At 37.1% G+C, this 16342-nt stretch overlaps 1 protein-coding gene and 1 pseudogene across 7 annotated transcripts in view; both read left to right on the forward strand.

The window, feature by feature from the left end:
- LOC114265161 (uncharacterized) overlaps positions 1 to 15945 on the forward strand; it is a 63129-nt gene extending 47184 nt beyond the window's left edge. For 4 of the 6 annotated variants that reach the window (XM_082904419.1, XM_082904420.1, XM_082904422.1 and 1 more), the window contains 4 exons: positions 2546 to 2669; positions 3432 to 3471; positions 8720 to 8787; positions 15646 to 15945. In XM_082904419.1, the coding sequence (XP_082760545.1) occupies positions 2546 to 2669; positions 3432 to 3471; positions 8720 to 8787; positions 15646 to 15652 (239 nt within the window). In that variant the 3' untranslated portion in view covers positions 15653 to 15945. Of the gene's footprint in view, positions 1 to 2545; positions 2670 to 3423; positions 3472 to 8719; positions 8788 to 15645 lie in introns of all 6 variants that reach the window. The other 2 variants (XM_082904421.1, XM_082904423.1) reach the window with 1 other exon arrangement.
- LOC145807509 (cinnamoyl-CoA reductase-like SNL6) lies at positions 13542 to 14383 on the forward strand (annotated as a pseudogene). The gene has a single exon (XR_014350651.1). The product of XR_014350651.1 is annotated as a cinnamoyl-CoA reductase-like SNL6 (transcript).
- Positions 15946 to 16342: the final 397 nt, after the last annotated feature.

The following is a 16342-nucleotide window of genomic DNA, read 5'->3' on the forward strand; positions in this document are numbered from 1 at the left end:
CATGACCCCATAAACTGTCTTCTACACCGTTATGACACCACCATACAGTGTCCTCTACATGGTTATGACACCCCCATACAGTGTCCTCTACAACGTTATGACACCACCATCCAGTGTCTTCACCAATGGTCTGACACGACCATACAGTGTCTCTTATCCTCTTTTATTTTTATGTATTTTCTTGTTTTGTTACTCTCTCCAAACTCAAGTTGGTTAGTTCCTATCCCCCCTTGAGTTTGCGGGGGGCTGTTAAAATCCACCTACTCTCCACCTACTTCACCCACTTAAACCTACTCCACTAAACCTAACCCACTACACCACTACCACCTCACCTACTCCACTAAACCTAACCCACTACACCACTACCACCTCCACTTCACCTACTCCTTACCTACTACACACTCACCCTCTTCTATATATAGGAATCATGAATCATTGTAATAGACATCAACATAAATCAATACAATTTTTGTATCTTTGATTTATTTCAATTCCTTAACTGAAAGGATTTGATAGTATCTCTCACTCTATATAGATGGTGTATCATACAAACTAGAGTATCAAGTTGAGTGAATGAAAGATGTAACTCTTTAGGGCTTTGTGTGTGTGGATGTAGATCAATATTGGCTGAACCATGTTAAACCTTTGTATTCCTACTTTTCTCTTTTCTATCTTTATTCTCTCTTTATATTCAACCATATTGCCTTATTACAAACTTCAACTTGGGCTGCTATTTGTCATCCTTAGTGATGGACTGTTTTCTATTTTGTTTTCTTGTTTTTACTATTTGGATTTAGATTACTGCTTTGATCTTTAGTCATTTTATGAGGACTTGTCTTCCCCTTGTTTTCAAGTTTTGTTACCAATAAAATTCTGTTGTTGGTTGTCTCTCCCTCCCGCCCCCCCCCCCCCCCCCCCCAAAAAAAAAAAAAAACCCCCAATGTTGATTCCTTTCTTATGTTCTCCCAAGTTGTCATTGAAGCGAGGGCAGTGATTACAATTGTTTTCCTTTTTTGGCTATTTCATTATGGTTGTTTGTAATGATCATCCTACTTTTGAGTTCAAGTTGGATACTTCACTAAAACCGTTCCGTGTTCCAACTTGATGGGGAGTGTCAAAGATCAGATTATATTGTTAAAGATATCAGAATATATGAAGATCCCATGATTTATGCTCATCATGATTTTTTGCATCGTTGATTTATTTCAATCCCTTAACTGAAGGGATTTGACTGTATCTCCTACTATATATATATATATAAATGGTGTACCATGTAATTAAGATGATCAAGTTGAGTGAATGAAAGATGTAAGTCATAAGGCTTTGTGTAGGTGGACGTAGGCCAAGATTGGCTGAACCATGTTACACCTTTGTGTTATTTCTCTTCTCTTTTCTGTCTTTATTATCTCTCCATATTCGACCTTGTCGTCATATTACAAAATTCAACTGATTTAACAAAGTTTTGTATAGTTTTAAGAGTTTTTTTGTAACCTTTTTGTATAATTGAGAGTTGTTAACAGGAGCTTCTATTTGCACACACCATTTACCCTCTTTACACGCAATGAATTTTTTTTTATTACATTTTTGTCCTAAAATGAAACTACCAAAATACCCCTCTCTTTCTCTATCTCTCTAGTGACCACTCTTCATCTTCCCTCTGAACCATCGTCGTCTTCTTCCTCTCATCTATTGCAGTCTCTCTCTATCTCTCATTAATGGTGGGCTTTGAAGTCGGAGCAGTCCTAGTCGACTGGACCCGCAACTCCACCAACCCCCGCAGCTCCACCCATCCCTCCGACTCCGTCTTCGATTTCACCGGCAACGATTCCTTCAACAGTGGCGCCGCTGCCGACGACGACGCCACCTTCCGCCTTGTCGACAGCAAGCCACCTTCTCGCCCTTGCTTCGGCCCCAAATGGCAGTTGCAGCAGCAACGCAACCACCTCCCCCAACGCTGCGACGAGGAGGTGGAGGCCAAGAAGAGCGAGGCCGAGAAGGAACGTCCCCGCCGCGACCTCTCTCTCTCTCTCTCTCTAAACACCATTGATGAGAGATAGGGTTTGATCGTTGCTTGCTGGTGTGGAAGAAGGTGTGTCGATGGGAGTGTGTGTATGGGATATAATTGGAACAAAATTGTGTGTGATGAGTAAATTTTTTTTTTTTTTTGGTTTGTGAATTAAGAAGGATGTGTAAAAAGAGGAATGTGTGTGTGTAAATAGAACCTCCCGTTGTTAACCCCTCTCTTGGCCAATTTTTGGATTTTATTGAGCTTTTTGATGCAGGAGGAGGAGGAGGTATATATTAATGCCATTGCTTAATGAATTTACTATTTACATTGTTAAAATTGGGAGAGAGCCAAAACATTGTTAAATATGTAGTAAACCATATATGAGTTATTATAACGTAACAGTAGATGGTTGGTGATTTCTTTACTTTTGGCACTTCCATTGATGTTTATGTATATTCCTTCTTCTGGATTATAATAAGGTTACAGCTGCTATACTTGCATTTTAGCAAACTAAAATATTGTACTCATCATAAACAGATAACATGACAGTCACCGTGCAGCTTTATGATGAAAGACCGATGTCTGCATCGGTCCCTCAACGGGTGACATGCAAAGTTGTGGAAGCGCAGGTTCCTATGAAGGGGATTGCAGCCACTCCACAGTAAGTTTATCATGCTATAAATCTTTAGTTATGCATTAGAGCTCTGTTTCTGAACAGATTTGTCCATCAATAATTGTTGGAAATACGTGGTGGGTTAGATAGACACCTCAAATCACAATGAGGGAGAAAAGTGAATAGGAAGAGAGCACTTCATAATTTTCGTTTTACTAAATCATGGGTTATTACACCATATTACATCTCAATTCTCATTTCACTCTTTTTCACTTCTCTACTTAATCCCTAGAGTACATAGATATTAAATAGTATGCTAAGAACATGAACCAAGACATTAATGACTCATGACCCTTCTCCTACATACATGAACATTATTTAACTACATACATAAACATGAACCACTTCATGCATGTATCATGTATGTATAGACATTTAATTATCTAAATGAAGTTTACTTCTCAACAATAATGAGGATCACATGGTGAGAAGAAGTTCATGCTTTAGAATTTCACGATTTATAATCGTCCATCAAAGAAGTTTCATATATACTCTTTTATTTTAAACTCATTGGGGACATAGTTGGCCTTTGTTTGATATATGTGTTTCTCAAGAATTTGACACGATCATCTGCTGAAAGTACGATCAAAACATGCCCGCAGACACACACATTAATACATGTCCGCTTTCAAACAATTGCTCCGTACAGGGGAAAAAAATGTAATACTAAGCATTCCACCTGCTTAATTACTTGTTTCCCACACACACTAGTCTAATTGGGGGTTTTCTCCTCATTCTTTGGATTTGCAGTTATAAAAAAGTTCTTCTGGACAATGGTCTCACTGTTCAGGTAAGTTGTTGTATTGTTCTTATTTGGTGGTTTCTCTCTCTCTCTCTCTCTCTCTCTCTCTCTCTCTCTCTCTCATTTTTTATTTTTTTTATTTTTTTTATTTCTTATAATTTGCCGTATATTTTTCAATTTACTAATTTTGTTGACTATTTCTTTCTCTAACAAATATAATTTGTTATTGTTGGATTCTTTAAGAGATAACTATCACAACATATTTATTTTGTTAGTAGAACATGAAAAAACGATTCCAAATAATTATGTTGCTGAAAATTCAAATGCAACATAAGGAAAAAATTTAGTACAAATGATAGTCATGTATTGGAATGGTGTGAAACACCATGTTCAGGATTTAAATATAACTATTAGAAATATTAGAATTTAGTAATAGACTATTACTAAATTCTAATATTTGCAAGAATCCATAAACTTGGGAATAAGTGGGGTAATTGGTAACTGGTGCTGTTGGACCTTATGGTGTGTAATGGTGGTAGATTGTAGATTTTCTATGACAATATTGGTGTCATATTTTGAGTTTTCAAAATTCAACTCAAGTTTACAAACAAACAGTTGGAAAGGGGTAGAGAGGATCCTAGCAAACATTGGAAGGTGTCACATATTTGCAAAGGCAGTCCTACTAGAAATTGTATTGTTGATTGCTAGCGAGCATTGAATTCGTAATTAATGCTTTGCTACCTTCACTGAATTAGATAAACCCAAATAACTAGCAAGGTACTGAAAAGTTTTGGGGGCAATAGACATGGAAGATGTTTGGTAGCATGGTCAGTAAAGCCTAATGGATATTCAATAGCAGACATGTCTCCATGTCTTTTCCAGTGAATCAACAGTACTTGATTGTTTTTAATGAGAGTTGTATAAACAAGAGTTGCCTCTACAATGACCAATCTCTGGACCTTGAGTGAGGGCTTGAGAATGTAAACTTTCGCATTCATAAGACTCGGAGCATTTATATTATATCATTTTTACATTTTAATTTGTACTATTAAGCATTTTTGTATTGTTATCATCAAGTATTTATATGATCTTTGTCCTAAGTATTTGTAACATGTCTTTCACTAAGTAGGAAAAAAATGTTACATCTATATATCCTAATCTAGTTGATTTAATTAAAACAGAAAAAATTAATCAATAAGTCAAGTGTTACAGCCTTACGCATTAGTGTGGTAACTTTGTTGGTTAAAATTTAGTAGACTGCTTGGTTGCTTGAATGGAACCATTCTGTTTTAAATTAACTAATTCAAAATTCACCTATGCATGAATGAACCAATTCAAGTTTTTTTGTAGGTGCTAAACAAGACAATTTTTGAATCTCTTAATTTTAGATTAGGTTATCCCATGTAATAAAAAGAAATGACCAATTTAAAGTTCCCTGAAAATAAAAAAGTTAGTTCAATTTTTAGTTAACTCATTTGTATAACCAAAAACATCTAATTATCTAATTCATGAATGAATTCATTTATGTTTTCTTAATTTTTTGGAACAACCAAACTGGACAGCTGGTAATGCAATCCAAATGCAAATCAAAGATCAAATTGAGAGAGAGAAGACAAATGCCTCAATTAGGGGTAAAACCCCGAAGGGCTAAAGAGAGAAACCAAGTTCTACTCCAATCACAATGTATATTCTTTAATCCAAAACTAAGTACAAGGAGTATTACATCACCTATTTATAGAATGCACTAATAAGCTATTTAACAAAAACTTAGTCTATTTATTCTACTACATCATACTCTCCCTCTTTAAGAAACTTGTCCTCAAGTTTAAGTAGCAACTAAGTAAACTCAACGTAACACTACTCATGTAACCATATGTAAGGAATATGTGCTGCATTTCCTTGCTCAATAACAAACATGATTCTCTCAACTTCAAATACATTGAACTTCATTTTTGCATCCTTGGTTCAACAACCATAGATGTGTCCATATCCACTTGCTAAAAACTCGGATAAACCACATTTCCAAATCCTTCACCTCTAGCCTGCATACTCGTGCAGAAGAGTACTCATTCTATTGGAATGAGACCAATGGTTGCGAATGACATCTTCCAAAGCAAAGTTGAGAGGATTCACACAATGATAGGATGGACGATGCATCCACTAGGCAAAACCATGAGGGTAGCTTATCACGAGCTGGAATTCAGCATTGCACGCTTTCTTTCTTTCCTCCCTTGGCACAAAATGTGAACTGAGCACACAAGAAACAACATACTCAACTCAAAACAACTTCGTAAAGAGGTATAAAAGAGTCCTAATGATAAACTTCAAATAATTTCTTTGAACCTTTCAAAAATTTTAATGGCGGCTTGTGATGCAACAAGTCGTCCATTTATTTGCTTCAACATATTATGAGTTTGAATTGGATTAGCATCATACCCCTTCCAATTGACGAATTCATATCAATTTCACAAAAATTCGAAGCATAAGCTCTACCACGGCCACCTCGATGACCTCAACCCCGATTAGCCATAACAAAGCAACCCAACATGACTCACAAACAGCTCAGATATGCAGATTATAGAGATCACAATTTCCAGACCCAATTTCACAATTGAGGACAACTCAATTTAATATCAATTCACAGCAGTAAGAAGTAGTAAATAATCAAGATCCAATCCCAAAACAAGAATCAAGACTAACATGGCCACATTAAGAATTGATTTAGAATAGTTCCAATTGAGAAGAAACCTGAGTCAAACATACCAGATCAAATCTCGATTTGCAAGTCAGATCGCAAGGCCAAACTGAAATCGCAAGACTAGGTCAAATTCGAAGTCTGTGAACTTCGACCCAAGAAGAGGATTCAAGAACTCCAACGAATACAAACTCGAATCTAGGAGCTAGGTCGCAATCGCGATGAACAACAACAACTTTGAGTTTGCGATGGGTCTTCAACTTCGAGTCCGGGTTCACAAAGGTGGATCTTCATGTCACGATAGGTCTTCAACTTCAACTTCAACTTCAGAGATATTCGAACTTCAACTTCAGAGAGATTTGCAATGGTTATCCCCTGGTTTCCTGATAGATTCGAACACATGAAGGGCTTTGAACTGGAATACGAACTCAAACAAAGGCTTCAAACTAGAATCTGAACTCAAACTAAGGCTTTGAACACATACGCTAGTCAGATTGTGGGTTGCAAAGTCGATCGAAGAAATCAAAACCCCAAATCGCGAATCGTGATGGAAAGTCGAACTGCAACCTTTGGACTCAAAGGTCGCAATCTCGAACTGAAATCTAGATATGAATTGAAATAGCAAGAGCAGGTTGAACTCGAAATCTATGGTTCTACAAACTTGACTCATGAACTCGAATCAAGAGTTAGATCACCTTCCAGGTCGCAATCTTCATCGCAATAGCAATCATGAACTCAGATCGAAATCAGACCAATATGAGAAGTCCATTTGCAAAGAATTTCAGAACTCAAAAAGAGTTTCATCCAACGAACTTGAATCAAGGAGAAGACACTTTGTGAATCAAGAGGAAGCTTCGTGAATCAAGGAGAGTCGATCTTGAATCTGAGAGTAACCTAGAATCTGGAAGTCGACTTTCAATCAACAAACAACCAGGGCCTAAATTAGGTACATGAATTCCCTGGTAGTGAATTAGGTGATGAACCAATCAGAATCTGAGATAATAGGATCAAAATCTGATGCTCTAATACCAAATAATGCAATCCAAATTCACATCAAAGATCAAATTGAGAGAAAGAAGACAAATGCCCCAATTAGGGGTAAAACCCCCAAGGGCTAGAGAGAGAAACCAAGTTCTACTCCAATCAAAATGTATATTCTTTAATCCAAAACCAAGTACAATGGATATTACATCACCTATTTATAGACTACACTAAGAAGCTATTTAACAAACACTTAGGGTGTGTTTGGTTTGTGTTTGTAGAGTAATTTTTGAGATAAAAAGTACGAAAACTTGTTTAGTTTGCCTTTTTTCAGAAATGGTTTTAGAAAATTGTTTTGGGGAGAGAGTTTTGAAAAAAGTGATTGATTTGATGTGTATGAGAGAGAGTAATTTTGGAAAATAGGTAACCAAACAAAATTTTGAGATTTTTTTTAAAAAAATTTGTTTGGTTTGATTACTCTTAAAAATTTGTTTGTAGAGAATTTTTTCCAAAAATTTTTCTGAAAAACAAACCAAACAAGCCTTAGTCTATTTATTAGTCCATTTATTCTACTACATCAGCTAGGCTCCTTGTTCAATCCACGTGCTTTGAATTAAAATTTTGTAAAATGTTTTGAATTGGAGTGTGTTGTCATGGCCTTGGTTATTTCCAAGTGCTCTGTAAGGCACTTAGACATTCACAAGCTAGGGAAGTGATGCTAAGTTAGCCTTTAACCTTTTAGTGAGAGAGAGAGAGAGAGAGAGAGAGAGAGAGAATTTTACACTCAAGTTGGATGTGAGGGAAATGAGCACTCACTTCTTTTATAGGCAACCTTGGCCTTTTAAAAACAATCTAGAATACATTATTAAATGAGGTGTGTAGAAGCTTTCATGGAACTCTCTACAACCTTACAAGAACTCTCTAGATTCTATTATAGAATATTCTGTACACTTTCTAGAATTATGTACAATACTCTCATATTCTCTCGAGTCTTCTTGGAAGTTCTAGATTCTTCAATTAGCCTCTCTTCCTTTAGACCTCCTCTAGGATGGACTTTGTTTAGGCAAACTTGGCGGGACGTGACAGTGTGTACATGGTGCTGGAAGTAATTGGTGTGTGCGGTGCAAGCAGAACCACAACTGGACATGACATCGTCTGTGATGCTTATTATGAAAACAGGCACATGTCATCATATCATTTGTCAAATTAAAATCTGTTTTGAATTCACAATCTTTTGCAGAAGAGTTCCAAGGATTGACATCAGTGAATCTGCAGATTCATGGTGAATTCACTCTAAATCCGTTGATCTGCAGATTAGAGCACGATTTGGCACCCTAGGGTGGCTGATTAAGTTACTTGGGTACTGTTCAAAAAAAAAAAAGTTACTTGGGCAAGGTAATGTATGTGATATAGAGTTACCAAGATGTCGGATTTGTGAAGGCTCGAGGTTATGCACATAAAAAGAATTATCACTAAAGAATCTTCTCTTCATTTTTGACTTCCGAGAAAAAAGCAGCCCAATGATTTGGGGAATTTATAGAATTGTACATATTGTTATTTTTATTTGACTTGTTTTGTATTTGTTCCTTCTATTTACTGTTTTTTTGTTTTTTTTGGTAGGTACCAGCACATGTCTTAGCTGGTGATCAGATTGTTGTCAATACTTCTGACAACTCATATATTACCAGGTGAATTTTTGCTGCCTCATTTTGTCATATTTGTAGACTGGCATACTTTCTTGTTTATTTCATTCTTCATTTTATTAGTTTGCCTGTAGTTATGTGTGATTATTAGTTAAAGCTACGTAGCTTGGATGTAATAGTAAATGCTGCAAATGTTGTTTCGTTTTCTGAAAAAGTTGTAACTTTTGAGAGTAGACATGTATTCAGCCTTCCAATGAATTAAATTTGGATATGAATCTGACTGACAACATAGATTTGGTAGCAAGTCTTTGATCAGATAGGCTAAACATGAATTCTACCTGGCAGATCCATTAATAGGCGAATTGGTTGGATTATGGTTGAAGGATTAAATGTGGTTTAGCCATCATCCAATTTAACACAACTGAACATTACTTATCTTTCTACTATGATATATTAAATATAATTATGTTGCACAGCCCTGTTTTGATCTCTTTCCTCCCGTTTTGTCAACTGTAAACCTAGTTCATTGCACTCATTAATTGAAAGCCTGAAATTCTCATTGATTTTCCACTTTAAACCACCATAAATATCCATGAATTCAACTTTAAAGTCTTCATAGCGCTGTCCTACATCATTTTTTGTATCAGAACTTAAGGTTTTGCCACTATGTTCTTACAAAGGGCGAGTCATACCCAATAAGAAAGAAGTTTCAGATTTTGAAGGGATGGATGGTCCTATGGTGTTCTCTATTGGCTTGCTTCAGTTGAGGATTTTTTTGATTGTCATGACTGGATGGATGATTAGAAAGCAAGATTTGCTAAGTTAAAGCTTTCAGGTTTGGCACTACTTTGTTTGTATCGCATTGAAGAAGATATAAGAAGATTGGAATTGCGACCAATAAACATGTGGCAAGAGATGAAAGCTAAGCTTCAAGAGAAGTATATGCCTTGCCTTCAAATAAACTTGTAGTGTCGCATGAGCAAGTTGTTAATTCAAGACACAACAACACTTTCTTTGAAGAATATACGCAATGATTGAGGCACTTGACACTCGAAAACGAGTTGTGGGAGATTGACGCCAAAGACTTCCTGGATTTAAAGAATTAAGGCGGCTTGTTGCTCCTCTAGAACTTATTGTATCTTTTGAGGTCATGATATTACAATCCGAGGCCTCAGATGTAGTGCCACAAAGTTACCTAGTGAATTTGCTTCAATTATAATCTGCGAAGAGGCCAAAAGTGAATCAAAAGATGATCTTGTGCTGGGAAAAGAGGTTAAAAAGAATGGGATTGAGGTTGTTGCTGGAATATCAAAGAAGACTTTATGAATTCAAATTTGGATCAATTCAAGGATGTGCTGCCCACATCAATAGATTTTGTCATTCCAATCAACTTCCATGACACAACCAATAAGAAGAATCAATTGCTATACAATTTGTTGCCTCAAGCAAAGAAGGCAAAGCAGCATCAAGTTGAAGTCTTACATACTAAATTGCGGTTTGAAATTTGAAGCTCATGGATTCTTATACTTAAATATTTTAAGACTTGAGGTCGAATTTTTTCCAACCAGGGAGAATGATGCGATCCATAAGATGTTCAAGGAAAGGCAAATTCACAGATGCAAAGAATTATGGAATTTGGCTAGCATTTAAGACTAAAACCCATGGGAATTTGCACACTGATTCAGAGTCATTCTAAGTTATATTTATATTTTATAGAAGTTTTGGTTCAATTTTAGGATCAAGGTTATTTTTGTAATTTGTAGAATTTCTGGATTGGGTCTCAAGAATGGGTCGTTGTGCTGACTCATGGGTCTTGGTATTGGTTTAATATGTTATGGGTTTTATTTGGTATTAGATAGGTTTTAGAAGTTAAAGTCTTTCGGAAGTTTCCTTCTTGGTTTTTAGTAGTTTCCTTTTTAGGTTCTATGTGGTTAAGTCAGTCTCTTATTTCGGTAAGAAGTTATGTATTGCTTCTAACTCAGGAATGATCTGATTTTTATAGAATTGTAGAGCTTTTAAGCTTTGTTATGGATTGTGAGATGCAATCAAACCCTAGGTGATGCTTAAAGGATTCTAGGAGTGATTCCTAGAATTATCTTCTTTCTTGTCTTAAATTTCAGCACTTTCATAGTCCGTTTTATCAATCATAAACCTAGTTCATTCCATTCATTATTTGAACTCTAAAATTCTCACTGATTTTCAACTTTAAACCTCCATAAAAATCCACTGAAATTCAGCTTTAAAGGCCTTACTGCGCCGTCCTACATTTTGGCTGAAACTTTGGATGGATACCATATGCACTCTTTTGGGGTGTGTATGGTAGCATTTCCCTATATGATGAGATGAGGTTTGGTATGTGAAATTTTCAATTAAATTACCTTTCTAGTGGGTAGATTTTTATTTATTTTTTATTATTTTTCTTTTTCTATTTCTTTTATAAGAATTCAATGTTTTGTGAAAAAGGGAAAGTTGGCCCGATGGTAAAACTTTTCGTTAGCATCTTGGTGGCAGAGGTACGAGTAACAAAAACCACCTCTCCAATAATGAGGATAAGGCTACATACATCTTGTTTTCCCCAAATCCCGTTTAGCGTGAGTCTCATTCATGGGTCACCTCTTTTCTTTTCTTTTCTTTTCATGTTGTGTAGAAGAAGTTGAAAGATAGTGTAAAAATATATGTATTATTGATTGATATCTGATTGTTTTGTTCTATATATTACAATTACAAATGGTTCCTTATATAGATGTAGGTGTAGTGGTTGGTGGTGGTAGGTGAGTGTAGTAGGTGAGTGTGTGGTAGGTGATGGTAAGTGTGTGGTAGGTGATGGTAGATTCTAACAGCCCCCCGCAAACTCAAGGAGGATAGAAACTAACCAACTTGAGTTTGGAGAGAGGAACAAAACAAGAAAATACATAAAAAATAAAATAAAGATAGGAGACACTGTATGGTCGTGTCAGACCGTTGGTGAAGACACTGTATGGGGTGTCATAACGTTGTAGAGGACACTGTATGGTGGTGTCAGACCGTTGTAGAAGACAGTTTATGGGGTCATGTCGGACCGTTGTAGAAGACAGTTTATGGGGTCATGTCGGACCGTTGTAGAAGACAATGTTGTGACAGTTTACGGAGTCTTGCTGGACCCTTGTAGAAACTAACCGGAATCAATGTCGGGACAGTTTACAGAGTCTTGTCGGACCCTTGTAGAAACTAACCGGAATCAATGTCGGGACAGTTTACAGAGTCTTGTCGGACCCATAAAGGAGCTAACCGGAATCAATGTCGGGACAGTTTACAGAGTCTTGTCGGACCCATTAAAAAATCGCATCCTCAAAAGGTGCGCCCAATTTTTCAAAAGGCGTGCCATCAAAAGGCGTGCCCACTTTATCAAAAGATGTGCCATGAAAAGGCGTGCCAGTTTGTCGGGCCTCAAGAGGCGCGCGATGCGCGTGGCTGCCTTGGCTATATAACCAAGACAAAGGCAGAGGCTGAGGCAGAGAAAAACTGAGAGAAACCTCTGAAAAATCCTTCGTGTTGCTGAGAAAGAGAGTTCCTGGTGCTGAGAGAGATTTCTGAGAGAGATTCTATATAACACTCTGTTGCCTAGAAAATGGCTTCATCGTCTTCCCGCGGACTGCTCACCCTCTTTCCCGACCTCAACGAGTCAACGAGAGAGAGAACTGGTGCGGTGGCACTGGAACCTCAACCAAGCGCCCCGGAGTTTGCTCCGTTGAACTTTTCGATGCGGTCGGTGGAGCAAAGAATGGCAGGGCAGTCGGATGTGGAGGCCAATCAGTATACTCTGAAGGCATGTGTGGAAAGCATGACGGCGGTCACAAACCTGTCGAACCGGCTGCAGAGTAGGACAAATGAGGTGCAGCATTTAAACTCCCAGCTGGCTCTGCTCCAACGCATGTATAAGGATGCGCGAGCAGAGATAAGCGTGCTAAGGGCAGAAAACAAGGAGCTGAAGCGGAAGGCCACCGTGATGTTCCGATTTGGAGGGCCGCCATATGCTGCAGTGGAGGAGCAGGGAGGAGGCAACTTGCTTGGTGGTCTAGGAAACACGGAGGCAACACCGTCAAGGGCCGGCCAGGACGGAGGCAAGAAGAAGAGACCGGCTGCAGAGTAGAGAAGAAAAATCCCGCCTGTGGATGTGGTTGTTTGGGTTTTTTTTTTTTTTTTTTTTTTTTTTTTTTTTTGTGATGTAAAATGGTGATCAGGGTGAGCCCCGACATGAATAAAAGATGGGCTGTTGGGCAAATTTGGAAATTGTTTTTTTTTTTTTTTTTTTTTTTTTTTTTTTGAGTTTATTTTTTGGTAAAAAAAAAAAAATATATAATGGAAAAGTATTTGAAAAGGGCTGGCTCACTTTCCGTGGAATAGTGTTTAAAAGAAATAAATAAAAGAGGGAAGTGAGTGCTGGTGTGGGGGTGATGGCTTTATTTGAAAGACAAAAGATAGTGGAGGTAAATATTAAAAGAAAAAGAAAGGAAAAGAGAGGGTTTAAAGGGAGAGAGAGAGAGAGAGAGCATCAGTGCGAATCTTCAAGTGGTGCAGACCACCATTTCTTTGGTACAGTGTCTTTCTCGTGGCCAAAAGCAACAATATAATTACATCCTTCCTTTAATAAAGGAAAGAGATGAAACAGCAGGTGCAGTAGACAAGTTTGGTTCAGATGCGCTGCGTGATCTCTCGATCCCTAATGATCTTGAATCTAGTTTCAGGCGGAATACAAGACAGTTCCCTTAGCGCTTGAGGCAGCGAGCCATTGTGCAGATGAAGAGAAAGCAAGACAGTAAATCTCATTCCAGCCTCCTCAAGATCAACCCACCTATGATGAGTTAATGGCGGAAGTGGAAGCAAGGGCAGCGCACAATGTGTTGGAAGCGTGTGCCCAAACAGAGACCATAAACAAGGTTGTATTTACTTCCTCTGCCACCGCCGTTATTTGGAGAGACGATCGTAAATCTTCATCGTCCGATTTCGACGAGAGACATTGGGCCGACATTAATTTTTGCCGTAAATCTAAGTTGTGGCATGCCCTATCCAAGACACTAGCAGAGAAGACTGCCTGGGCTTTGGCAATGGACAGAGGGATGAATCTGGTGTGTATCAACGCAGGATTGCTGATGGGTCCCGAACTATCGATCACCAACCCATACTTGAAAGGAGCGGCTGAGATGTACGAAGACGGGGTGTTTGTGACCGTTGATCTAAATTTCTTGGTCGATGCCACATCTGTGTCTTCAAAGATGTCTCATCATATGGTCGTTATTTGTGCTTCAGCCACGTGATCAATAGCACTGAGGACGCCATCAAGATGGCCCAAATGCTAGATCCTGCTCCTGCATCTCCACAACCTCAAAGACCAGGACATGAGGATGATCCAGCAGAAAATAAGCAACAAGAAATTGAATAAATTAATGGTTGATCTTTGTAGGTAGAGAAGTCGCCTCTGGTGGCGGCGAACTGGAAGCTATATGTATTGATAGAGATGACAGCGGAATAGGTTGAGGTCCGGCGGGCGGCCAAGGCGAGGTTGCCGCCCGCCGGTGAAGCGAAAAATACGAACTGCTTAACCTTGCTCTGATACCATGTAAAAATATATGTATTATTGATTGATATCTGATTGTTTTGTTCTATATATTACAATTACAAATGGTTCCTTATATAGATGTAGGTGTAGTGGTTGGTGGTGGTAGGTGAGTGTAGTAGGTGAGTGTGTGGTCGGTGATGGTAAGTGTGTGGTAGGTGATGGTAGATTCTAACAGATAGGGATCACAAACCTCTAAGGGAAGAGTGAATGAATGAAGAGCGATGGGTTGTGTGCATGTGTGCTCATGTATTTGCACACATAGATATGCATATACACATTTATACTGGTGTGTACATGGGGAGTTGGCGTTTTCAAGGACCATGGCCTTCCTAACTCCAAACTTACCTTTGACATAATTAATATGCATTTGAATAGTGTACTTTATTCCTTCTCAAAAGTATTAATTAATGTGCATTGAATGAATCAAATATTGTGTGTGAATTGACGAGTATGAGGAAATTCATGGGCTTTGGCTATATAGACAAATTATTGATGGGTTTTGGATGTATAAACAAATTATTTATTGGCTTTCTTCTACACTAGTGTTTTTTCACATACCCAAGTCATGTATGTGGGTGTTTGGGAAGTGGGTTTTTATGTAGATTTTTTTAGTTGTAAGATATTATTAGATAAAAAAATTTTGGTGTTTGGGAAGATAGTTGGGCTTTTTTGTGGTTGGATGTGATGTTTGTGAGAGAAAAAGTAAAATGATTATGGGGTTGGATGTGATATTTTGTTTGGATGTGTTTTTTTTGATTTTGCAAAAAATTTGTCTTTTTGTGAAAAAAATTAAAAAAAAAACTCAAGTTTCAAACTTCCCAAACATATGTACTATTTTTTTTATTTTTTATTTTTTTTTAAGATTTATAGAGTAAATTACAAATGCATCCTTTGAGATTTGCTTAAAATACGGATTACTCATTGTGATTTGGAAAATTACAAACACCCCATGTCATAATTTTTTATTTACCAGAACTAGCTAAAAAAATGAAATTTCTAACTGTTCTCCTATACAATAATAAAATTACCTGAATTATTAGTTGAAATAAATTTTTATATCATTAAAATTTATTAATTAACTTGATGATTTATTAATAAAATGAGTTATTTTTTATGAAATTAGAAATCTCATGGGGTGAGATGTAATTTACAGAATTACTGGGAACAATCCGTATTTTAAACAAATTTTAGAGGGTGTGTTTTGTAATTTGCCCATATTAATTATTATTGTTATTATTATTGGGGTAGGGATTCGTCTTTAATTGTGCTTGATATTGCTGATTAGTGGTTTTGACTGCTTTTCTCAGGGCATAGAAGTGTACTATATCCTCTTCCAGATTAAGAGAGAGAGCTATTCAGCATTTTTGTGTCACGCTTTACGACTATATCATCATTGTCCAGCTTTTGCTTATGAGACAGACGAGGAAGATTGGTTAAAATTTAAATGGAGACATTTATTGAGGTTTGGTAGTATTTTTTTTATAGAATTGAGATTTCTGGCACACATACATACTATATATTATTGTTTGCTAACAATGGATGTGGAATGGGGAATAAGAAACAATCAATTCAGTTCTATATATAGAAGTTAGGATTGAAGTTTTGAACTGTGCTTTTATATCTTTAGCATTGGCCACAATTGACAATAATTGTGTGGGTTGTTTATTTTGTAGGGTCTTTCGTGTATATCATTCATTAAAAAAAAAAAAAAAAAACTAGCTTGATTCAATAATTGTAACCTTCATAATTTTGTTGTGTTTGTCTTCAATAAGTTGGATGATCTATTTTTAAAATTATATTCATTTTTTTTTAAGGCAAATGTGATAAAATAAGATGTACGCAGGTGATAGATCCATTTTATTGACTTTTAAGAATATAGATTCACGTGCCCTTTTGTTTGGGTCCATAAGGATAGATGCATAATTTGATTGGGTCATAGGAAGGAGGTGCTAAGAAGATTTCAATGGCTTCGCAGTTGGAGGATCCCTCCTGGCCTCTCCTCTT

Source organism: Camellia sinensis, chromosome 14 (genome assembly GCF_055761805.1).
Source record: "Camellia sinensis isolate YWXY chromosome 14, ASM5576180v1, whole genome shotgun sequence".
In the NCBI taxonomy this organism is placed as follows: Eukaryota; Viridiplantae; Streptophyta; class Magnoliopsida; order Ericales; family Theaceae; genus Camellia; species Camellia sinensis.